This window comes from Syngnathus scovelli, chromosome 14, assembly GCF_024217435.2.
Source record: "Syngnathus scovelli strain Florida chromosome 14, RoL_Ssco_1.2, whole genome shotgun sequence".
In the NCBI taxonomy this organism is placed as follows: Eukaryota; Metazoa; Chordata; class Actinopteri; order Syngnathiformes; family Syngnathidae; genus Syngnathus; species Syngnathus scovelli.
In genome coordinates, this window is record NC_090860.1 from 10,402,225 (window position 1) to 10,411,961 (window position 9,737).

Sequence of the window (9,737 nt, forward strand, 5' to 3'; positions counted from 1 at the left end):
AATCAATCAATCAATGAGATATTGCATGATTTACTTTATTTATCCCATGAGGGAAATTAAGTTTATGCATCACTAGACACAAAAACACTCCGATGTTATTTCATTGTAATGCACCCGTCTGTAAACAGTGAAGAACAGGATGAGCAGGATCTCCGTTGATCTGGTAATTAAGGCATTACTCATTGTGTGCTTTTTCTTTTCTTTTTTTTTTTTTTTTGCTATGAACAAAGTAGTGTTTCAGAAGAGCATTGCGTACAGCTGATCACTGTTTACCAGAATTATTTTCTTCTCCCAGAGTAGCATGCATTTTCCCTGGGTTTTGGATTTTTTTTAAAGTTGTTTCCAATTCCAACCCATGGCAGGGAAATTGGTTTATATATAGTATCAGCCAAGCCAGACTTCAAATCACAAAGTGGGCAGTGTTAACACATTCTTGCATTTCTGCAGCAGCTCCTGGAAAGCTGCTAAATGAAGCAGCTCAAGATTTGGCCTGAATGTCTAGCATGAAGGCCTCAACTCCCTTATGAAATTAAAAAGCAGACCCTGACAAACATCTGCTACCTAAATTCACTGTAGCTCAGCACAACTTGCAGCTTTCCACCTGTATAGACTTCTGTACCAATGGCCTGAATTCAACATACATTTTATTCATTTGCATGATGTAAATTCAATTACTTCCTTCATTTGTGGGAATTGGAATGTGACGTGTACCGCAAGGCGCTGTCTTATAAACTGAACCAAACGACACCATTCTTCAAAGTCCACCCAGTTTAGTTTAACCTTAACTCAATGACACCAAGTATCGGTAAAACCTGTTCAGAATGTGCACACAGCATGCATGACATTCTTGACTTTTAACACACCCACCTTTTCACGAGGTACACGCAGTCTCAGTTAAACTATAGTACTGTTGACTAAAAGGAAGGTTTTACACATCAAGAGCGCCCTCTGGTGGATATTTGAACTATAAAAAAAGAAGGGAGGGGGCACTCAAAATTGAAAAGGTTTCAGTCATTTAATGTAACAAACATTTTTAACAAATGGATGAAAGTGACAGTAACATGAAATAAACGATGTACCGCAATTTTCTTTCTGATATTATCTATCACAATCGTGAAAAACATACAATTAATAAATTCAAGTCTTAAAACTTAAGGACAAGCGGCTACATTGCAAAGAATCGTACCCAAATAGTTGCACCGAACTATTGCTATATCCAGCACTCTGTTGTACCATTTAACTCGAATACCTGAAATAAATTCAAATTGATGCAACCATTTCACTTTGCATCTTTCATTTTGAACTTAAAGTTTAAATTAGATTATTTGTGTGGTGGTTGGTTGGTGCAGATATTGATAATGATATGGCATATAGGTAGTAAGTGAAACAAATTTGATTTAGAGAAAAGGTTGAATTTGTCAGTCATTGTCTCCCTTTGTCGGTTTTACTTTTCGCACGCCATCCTCACAACTTGTCTGATGCGAGTGCACAGTCAAAGGAAGCCGAGAGCACCTTGCAGATGGACTGAGCCTGCTCCTGTTTACATAAAAATAAAAGGCAATCAAGTATTTTTCTTTTTAATGGCAGATAATTCGCTGGCACTCACAGAGCTGCTGCACTGGTACACCCAGATGGTGCACCCTTCCTGTTCGGGGTCGGTGGTTTTGAGGGCCAGGAGGTTCTTCCCCGCGCCGAGGCCGTCGTCGTAACACAGCATGCGCACGATCAGGTAGAGCGGGTGGCGATGCAATACATCCTGAGGGAATAAATATTATTACCCATTGCTATCACCAAATCTTTATTACCCTAACATCAGTATTTTACCTTTTGTAAGTATAAAAAGCAGTTCATTTCTGTGCAACAAAACTAAATCCATTCAGAAGTGACAAATGCCATGCTCTGCTGCCCTCTTGTGGCATCAAGAGGAAGTTATAAACCTTTGTGTGCATTTATAAATGACTGCTGGATATTTACCAGTCGTGGCTAAAGTTGCAGTTAGACCCAATATAATACAATACAATACTCACACATTGATCCAGCGAGGCCACTTTGACTCCGTGTTTTGACACAAACAGGATCATTTCCTTGTCTCCTGGTACAAATGGCAGCTTTCCATCTTGCTAAAATTAGAAAAAGTATGATAACATAAATCGTATAATTTTGGCTGTATACATGATGGAATTGAATTAAAACTCAGCATAACTGGCAGATTTGATGTCATACAGATCCTGTACGACATTGGATTAATATTATTTACCTGTGCCGCATCAATGAAGTTAATGAGGTCAAGAGGTTCCTGGAGCATCTTGCTCATGTCAAACTGCAACTTCTCAATGGCTCCCACATACTTCACCCGGAACTCTGCGCACGTTTCGGATGAGTTGTTTCCTAGGGAGGTCGTACATTTTTGCATCAATGGGAGAGGAGTAATAGAATAAAATGTTCGGATTATGCAATCCAACTGACCCGAGCTCTTGGTAGAGTCTGTGTCGAGGCTGGCAACTGTGCTGGACCTGGAGAGTCCTCCCAAACTGGAGTCTACAGACTAAGGAAGAGACATAGGTCAAGACCATGACATAAGGTACACCTACATGATCTAATGAGATCTAATAGAAGACCGATTAAAAAAATTAAAAATTATCAGCCTCAGTTTTTACACATGACTTGTACCTGATCTCATTGGATTGCAATGGAGTACTTAATGTTGTCCAAAGAGTGAAGACTGGGATTGATTACTGTACCTTACTTTTGGTGCTGATCTCACTGCTTTGAGAGCTACTGCTGCTGTGGCGCTTTTTCACCTTGCGAAACATCTTTCACTTTTGCATCCTGGACCACCGCATTCCAGCCCACCTCCAAGCTAAACGCCACCAAACATTTAACATGTAAGATTACAGCATAGTCCTCATTTCGTTTGACAATGTGTATTATATTTACGGTTGTCTCGTTTTTGTACCAAAATTAATCAATTGGAAGCCTATTAAATAATGAATTTTAAGTTGAATAGTGAACCAACCTATTAAATTGTCAATTAATTGAGGTTTTTTTTTTTCTACAAACTGGATCAAATATACTGAACTGGATGGATTTACAGTATCTATGCTTGCAATGGCCGTTTTTTTGTCATTTCAATTTTCCATTTAACCATCTTATTTTTCATGCAATTTTATGTCATGATGAATTTAAAAAAAAAACTATAATTTATCTTATTTACACGTGTGACGTCAGCTTCCTGCGGACCCAAAGTTGCTTCTTCGCCCGTTGGTGGACTATAAAATATTTAGGGTTCTCACATATCTGTTACATCCTTGCCCTTAGCTGCTGTTTAATTTATTTTCGCAAATGACATGTTGTGCCATAAATAAAGTTATAACCAGCGTTTTATTTAGAAGTACAAACACCCAAGCAAAACCATTCATTATCCACCTCCCACGCATAACGTCGGTTTCATTTCAACGCTGAAGTTAGTCAACTTTCACTCCCTCGAGAGATCGCCAGAATTGCAAGAAATCCATCAGATGCATACCTGGTCAGCCTTGTTGGCGCATCAGTGCACCGTTATCATCACTTGGATAATCGCCCTGCTTTCAACAGGGCGTTTGTCGGCTTTTATTCACTGTTTAGCTTCTCGTAGTTTCACAGCCTCCGCCCAACCCGTCTTAAAGGGGACTTAACCAATGACAGCGCTAAACCTAAAATGCTGTCACAAGAGTTAAACATTAAATCAATAAACCCACATATTTTGTTTATTTATGATATATTCTTGAAGCATTTTTTTATGTTTTATTCTAAAATAATCATTATTCTGAAAGGGAACATTTGTGCCGGAACGTTTGCCACTACCCCTCGTTCTTATCGACGGTGTTTTGAGGGAAGACTTGAAGTGTCCCGTTTTGCAAGGGACCGCCTCCTCCTCATTCATTTTCAAAACAGTGCGCGATGATTGGATTGTGATTTTTATTATTTTTATTTTACTCTGTGATTTTCGGCAGCTATGGCTTCAAAACGCAAAGTGGAGATTGCCGTTCCGGCAGAGGAGAGTGATCAGCTTCATATTCGTCCGCTGTACGATGATAAATTAATTAATTCATTTATATTAAATTATATACATTATATATATTGCATCTCTGTGTAAGCTTAATTATAGCTATTATTTATTTTCTTTTGTTGTCTTTTCGCCAGGGGTGCTGGGCAGGAGGTTGGGAGATCTTGTATTATACTGGAATTCAAAGGGAGAAAAATTATGGTAACTAATTATTAATTGAAGCCGATCAGATAGAGACTATAATTGGAGACTATAATTTGTTTTGATTTGTCTATTTGTCAGCTGGACTGTGGTATCCATCCTGGCTTGGAGGGAATGGATGCCCTCCCTTATATAGACTTGATTGACCCAGCGGAGATTGACCTGCTGCTCATCAGCCAGTAAGCATCTCTTCTTTTCAGGAGAAAGATTGCATTTTTTCTTCCATCATATTCTTCCAACCTAATTTGCTTTGACATTTAATTCCTCCCTTCACTCACTTCCTTCGTCTCCAGTTTCCACCTTGATCACTGTGGGGCTCTGCCTTGGTTCCTCCAGAAGACCAGCTTCAAAGGCAGAACCTTCATGACCCACGCCACCAAGGCCATCTACCGATGGCTCCTGTCAGACTACGTCAAAGTCAGGTAAGCCATAAAACCCTTCATTGTGTTGTAAATCACAATACAATATTATAATTTATACTTTTTTTTTTTTACCCGTTGCAGCAACATTTCTGCAGACGACATGCTATACACCGAGACTGACCTGGAGGAGAGCATGGATAAGATTGAGACCATTAACTTCCACGAGGTCAAGGAGGTGGCGGGGATCAAGTTCTGGTGCTACCATGCCGGCCATGTGCTGGGAGCTGCCATGTTTATGATTGAAATAGCCGGAGTCAAGGTAATAGAAGAATTCTTTGTACTTGTACCATAAATCTAAATCTTCAGTACCTGAACGTGAATTTGATTTTTGGCTACTCTACCCACCTCTGACTGCTATTATAATTTGTTCATTCTTTTTCTTACAAAGCTGCTGTACACAGGCGACTTCTCACGACAGGAAGACAGGCACCTCATGGCGGCCGAGATCCCTAGCGTCAAACCGGACATCTTAATCATTGTACACGCCCACAATTTCTCACAAATATTGTGTTTTGGTTATTTCTTGAGGTTAACAAAAGTGTCTTTAATCGCTGTTGTGCAGGAGTCCACCTACGGCACGCACATCCACGAGAAGCGCGAAGAGCGCGAGGCTCGCTTTTGCAACACGGTGCACGACATCGTCAACAGGGAGGGCCGCTGTCTGATCCCCGTGTTCGCTTTGGGCCGAGCTCAGGAACTGCTGCTCATACTGGGTGATTATCTAACACATGCAATCTAAAGTTTCCACTATCAATTCTGTATGATGTGTTGTTTTTTTTTTTTCTGTTAAATGCAGATGAGTATTGGCAGAACCATCCGGAGCTCCATGACATCCCCATCTACTACGCCTCGTCCCTGGCCAAAAAGTGCATGGCTGTGTACCAGACTTACGTCAACGCTATGAACGACAAGATACGCAAGGCCATCAACATAAACAACCCTTTTGTCTTCAAGCACATTAGCAACCTCAAGGTAGAGCACAAAGCAGTGGGTATAAAAAGTCTGCACACCCATGTTCAAACGGCATGAAAAAAAATGAAAAAAAAAAAAAAAAATTTCAGAATGGAAACTTACTCAGGTGTCTTAAAATTCCAGAGCATGGACCATTTTGACGACATCGGCCCCAGTGTGGTGATGGCGTCCCCGGGCATGATGCAGAGTGGCCTTTCAAGGGAGCTCTTCGAAAGTTGGTGCACAGACAAGAGGAACGGTGTTATCATCGCTGGATACTGTGTGGAGGGAACACTGGCAAAGGTCAGATGCAAGCGAATCTGTAATTTCAAAGTTACGTAAGTCATGTGAGTGCAGCTTACAGTTGGCGGTCACGTTTGTTGCGCAGCACATCATGTCCGAGCCGGAGGAGATCACCACCATGTCGGGACAGAAGCTGCAGCTGAAGATGTCGGTGGACTACATCTCCTTCTCGGCCCATACGGACTACCAGCAGACCAGCGAGTTCATCCGCGCTCTCAAACCTCCACATGTGGTAGGGAAGCTGAAATGCATCGCTAGATTGTGTTGAACTTAGAAAAAAAACTAGTCTGTGTACAAAATGTGAAACTTTGCCGCCCTCAGATCTTGGTCCACGGCGAGCAGAACGAGATGGCCCGCCTGAAAGCGGCGCTTATCCGAGAGTACGAGGACAACGAGCAGGTTCACATCGAAGTTCACAACCCTCGCAACACAGAGTCCGTCACCCTCAACTTCAGGGGAGAAAAACTGGCCAAGGTTCGTAAATACATCGAGTCAACATTTGTAATTTTCCATGACCTGGATAATCAAAAAGATTTAATGAAACAAAAAAGTATTTTATTGAGATTGTGAGCATCGTGACATGGCTGTGTGCAGGTGATGGGCTCTCTGGCAGATCAGAAATGCATTCAGGGTCAGAGGGTGTCGGGCATTCTGGTGAAGAAGAACTTCAACTACCACATCCTCAACCCCTCGGACCTTTCGCGTGAGTCAAGTCCTCGGCAATCTGCCCGTCATCCTATGCAGCTTTTTTTTTTTCTCCAGTGTACACAGAGCTGTCCATGAGCACAGTGAAGCAGACCCAGGCCATCCCCTTCACCGGACCCTACTCCCTGCTCGTCTGCCACCTTAGGAACCTTACAGGTCAGCCTCGAAATACTACATTTTGAAATTGAATGTTCCTTTCTACTGAGCACTGAGCTTTCTCGTCGTCAGGTGACGTAGAAGAGCTCGACGGTACCGAGAAGAAAACCCTGAGGATCTTCCAAAGTATCACTCTGATCCATGAAATTGGCATGGTTCTGCTCGAGGTGAGCACTCTTACGTGAACCTCCATCCTGCTGCGGTTGTCAAACTTGTTCGTATTCTGCTTTCAGTGGATCGCCAACCCTCTTAACGACATGTACGCCGACGCCATCACCACTGTGGTGCTGGAGGTCCAGTCCAATCCGAAGGCTCAGAAAGGTGGGCGGTAGTTGGTGGTAGCAATGCTACTGAACATTCACATTTTTCTTGTGTTTAGTCATGGAAAGCCAGAGTTCCATTTTGGACATGGACGTCTTTCAAAGTCGACTTGAAGTCATGTTGCAGTGAGTAGTATGACTTATTTACATTTCCTGTTTTAATGAAGAAGTGAAGAAGTGTTGTTTGGTTTCAGGGACATGTTTGGACAGGACTGCGTGGACATCAGCGACGGTCAAAACATCTCGGTGACCGTCGACGGCAAGACGGTGAACATTTGCTTGGAAACACGGGTGAGGTGTTTGCGTTATTGCTTCGAGATTTGACACTTTGAACATTTTAACGGAAAAAATTAAGACACCCAATTTACACTTTTCTCCCACACCAATTAGTCGGTGAGCTACGAGGACGAGGACACAGAAGACGATTCCCTGAGGGAGCTGGTGGAGCAAGCAGTCCAGCGCCTATTTGATGCCCTCAACCCCATCACCTCAATCATGCCATCACTTAAGTGATGCATATTTTTATGTCCTGGATAACACATGTTAATAGTTTGTTAGTATTTATAATATGTACCGTGTTGTGTTTTTAACTACAGGCACTTCTATTTATTTATTGTTAATGTTGTGTTCGTTAAAAAAAAAAAAAAAAGCACCGACTTGAAATTTGTGTTTTAACATGTAATGTGAATTTTTAATTGCACTAAGTGTTCAGTATTTGGCAATGTGAATTTCTAATTGCACTAAATGTTCAGTATTTGGCATCAGTGGTGTCAAGGGTCATCATTTCTCAGTGATTTGAATGTGTGGTTTTGCTTCAATATACAAATTCAAGAAAATTTAGAATGACACAATGAACTCCAGATATGTTTCATTCATTACTTATATATGTGGATGACAAAAGCACCCACATAAAAGGCACATTATTCTAGAACATTGCACCTCCCAAAAAGACAAATAGCAATAGTTATAATACAAGTGCCATGACTTATTGTAAGTCAAAAAAAGTTTGACAGATTGAGTGGCAGGAGTAATCCTCCTAATTTAGGCTGAAAGAAAACAAGACCTCTCTACCGACGCACACTAAATTGCGGCTAAAAACAATGGATTCAACTTTTGGGAAATTATATACACAGCAACTGCCCCCCTTCTTACATTTAAATACCTCTAACCATTTTTGAGAAACAGTCATCATAAATTATGCAATTTTTTTGGCTCTAAAGAGGTAAAGATTACCCATAGTTCGTAATTTTCTATAAATATTAAATTTAACTGTGTGCATGAAGGAAAATGAACTTCAGCTCGACACTCCCCTCAAGGTGATCAGCAGCACCATGGCGGCAACGAGCATCATGACGACCCCCACCTCCATGGTACTTTCCTTGTTCCTCTCGCCCAGCGATTCCTGCTGTTTCTTCAGCATCTCCTCCTTCCGTTTTCGAATGTCTCTGTCCCTCTGGAGCTGGTCGCCGTAATGCGAGCGAAGGAACTTGTCGAAGTCAAATATGGTACTCCGGGGGTCCACGGCCGCGTTCCTCCCTCCTGCTGCCGCCGAGCTCCCTCCTCCGGGGGGATTGGCGGCGGAGGGTCTGACCTGGGACTTGTTGGTCAGGTCGAGCAGACTCAAGAGGCCACAGTCGTATTTCTTTCGCAGGCCCTTGTGGCCCAGCACTGAGTAGGCTTCGCTGATGTCTGAGAAGCGGACGGTGGCATCATCGTTTCCAGCGTTTCTGTCCGGGTGGTAGAGGAAGCACAGTTTGTAGTAGGCGGTTTTGATCTGCGCTTGGGTGGCCGTGGGAGACACGCCGAGGATGTCGTAGTAGCCGGTTTTGCTTCTGTAAAGAGGCTCCTCTCTGGTGCCATTGGCATAAGTCCTAATAAAGGTTAAATGTCCCCAGCAAGAGCCTGGACGAGCGCTGCTTTGAGGGAAGAAAATCCCTAGATAGTCTCCGTGGCCCCAAGATACAGAAGTATGTCCATGACCTGCTCTTTTGTCATCCCTCGTCCCTAAAAAAAAAGAAAAAACAACAACAACAATGACATAATTTGAAATCTCAACTGTTACTTCACAGTTTGTTTCGTTACTATTAAAATTTAAAAATGAAACCTCGGTGGATAACGTGGAAGAGTGCACTGTACCTTCTTCGTGCTTCCCAGGAGATTTCGGTGGAAAATAGTTGCATATTTTGGGCGAAATGTTGACAGTGCTTCTGCTAGAGCGAAATATGACCTCCGCCATGTTTGTGGAGTCAAGAAACGGAAACGGAAATTACTTTTGATTGTTATTGTTTTTTGCAGCGCCCTCTACTGTCAAATAATTGGCATAGCACCTCCCTTAAACAATGGCCTTTAAATCTGTTTTCTCAAATTCCCTCCGAAACACGAAAAAAAATACCGAAAACATTAAATGTATTCGTTATTTCATTTCAGGTGTAGAACTGAATGATCTGTTAAAGTAAAGATGCAGTCAATATTTGCAGTAGTGGTTGCCAGCATCCCGAGGTGTTTAAAGCAAAAGGAAATATATTGTCTGTATATATTCCCATTTTATTGTTTTATTTATGTTTATAGTCATATCCATCCATCCATCCATTTTCTGAACCGCTCAGTCCCCACGGGGGTCGCGGGCGTGCTGGA

General features: G+C 42.1%; 3 protein-coding genes across 5 annotated transcripts; 1 reads left to right on the top strand and 2 right to left on the bottom strand.

The window, feature by feature from the left end:
- Positions 1 to 996: 996 nt before the first annotated feature.
- On the bottom strand, positions 997 to 4,653 carry itgb1bp1 (integrin beta 1 binding protein 1). Of its 2 annotated transcripts, none has more exons than XM_049741485.2 (7): positions 4,525 to 4,653; positions 2,742 to 2,860; positions 2,467 to 2,545; positions 2,258 to 2,388; positions 2,028 to 2,120; positions 1,607 to 1,756; positions 997 to 1,536 (listed from the first exon to the last, which is right to left on the bottom strand). In XM_049741485.2, the coding sequence occupies exons 2-7, from the start codon at positions 2,811 to 2,813 to the stop codon at positions 1,465 to 1,467; spliced, it is 597 nt and encodes a 198-aa protein (XP_049597442.1). In that variant the 5' UTR covers positions 2,814 to 2,860; positions 4,525 to 4,653; the 3' UTR covers positions 997 to 1,464. The 2 variants fall into 2 exon arrangements, with proteins under 2 accessions (XP_049597442.1, XP_049597440.1); XM_049741483.2 differs by lacking the exon at positions 4,525 to 4,653 and adding an exon at positions 3,527 to 3,680.
- On the top strand, positions 3,877 to 7,864 carry LOC125981404 (cleavage and polyadenylation specificity factor subunit 3). Of its 2 annotated transcripts, XM_049741477.2 has the most exons (18): positions 3,877 to 4,065; positions 4,183 to 4,246; positions 4,328 to 4,425; positions 4,540 to 4,668; positions 4,750 to 4,927; positions 5,057 to 5,146; positions 5,231 to 5,381; positions 5,465 to 5,640; positions 5,764 to 5,922; positions 6,008 to 6,154; positions 6,244 to 6,396; positions 6,517 to 6,625; positions 6,685 to 6,783; positions 6,856 to 6,950; positions 7,017 to 7,104; positions 7,163 to 7,229; positions 7,298 to 7,394; positions 7,494 to 7,864. In XM_049741477.2, exons 1-18 carry the CDS (start codon positions 3,995 to 3,997, stop codon positions 7,614 to 7,616), a joined length of 2,094 nt encoding a protein of 697 aa, XP_049597434.1. In that variant the 5' UTR covers positions 3,877 to 3,994; the 3' UTR covers positions 7,617 to 7,864. The 2 variants fall into 2 exon arrangements, with proteins under 2 accessions (XP_049597434.1, XP_049597433.1); XM_049741476.2 differs by having other exon boundaries at positions 5,057 to 5,381.
- Positions 7,865 to 7,954: 90 nt separating this feature from the next.
- On the bottom strand, positions 7,955 to 9,382 carry LOC125981405 (dnaJ homolog subfamily C member 30, mitochondrial). Its single transcript, XM_049741478.1, has 2 exons — positions 9,240 to 9,382; positions 7,955 to 9,107 (listed from the first exon to the last, which is right to left on the bottom strand). The coding sequence occupies exons 1-2, from the start codon at positions 9,337 to 9,339 to the stop codon at positions 8,398 to 8,400; spliced, it is 810 nt and encodes a 269-aa protein (XP_049597435.1). The 5' UTR covers positions 9,340 to 9,382; the 3' UTR covers positions 7,955 to 8,397.
- Positions 9,383 to 9,737: the final 355 nt, after the last annotated feature.

Excerpts from the sequence above, each read along its gene's own strand:
- itgb1bp1 (XM_049741485.2), bottom strand. The coding sequence starts at position 2,813 with ATGTTTCGCAAGGTGAAAAAGCGCCACAGCAGCAGTAGCTCTCAAAGC. Across the intron at positions 2,546-2,741 it reads AGATCAGCACCAAAAGTAAG|TCTGTAGACTCCAGTTTGGG; the intron begins GTACAGTAATCA and ends TCTCTTCCTTAG. Across the intron at positions 1,757-2,027 it reads TGGCCTCGCTGGATCAATGT|GATGTATTGCATCGCCACCC; the intron begins GTGAGTATTGTA and ends TTATTCCCTCAG.
- LOC125981404 (XM_049741476.2), top strand. The coding sequence starts at position 3,995 with ATGGCTTCAAAACGCAAAGTGGAGATTGCCGTTCCGGCAGAGGAGAGT. Across the intron at positions 4,426-4,539 it reads GACCTGCTGCTCATCAGCCA|TTTCCACCTTGATCACTGTG; the intron begins GTAAGCATCTCT and ends CTTCGTCTCCAG. Across the intron at positions 5,641-5,763 it reads AGCACATTAGCAACCTCAAG|AGCATGGACCATTTTGACGA; the intron begins GTAGAGCACAAA and ends TTAAAATTCCAG.
- LOC125981405 (XM_049741478.1), bottom strand. The coding sequence starts at position 9,339 with ATGGCGGAGGTCATATTTCGCTCTAGCAGAAGCACTGTCAACATTTCG. Across the intron at positions 9,108-9,239 it reads TCCTGGGAAGCACGAAGAAG|GGACGAGGGATGACAAAAGA; the intron begins GTACAGTGCACT and ends CTTTTTTTTTAG.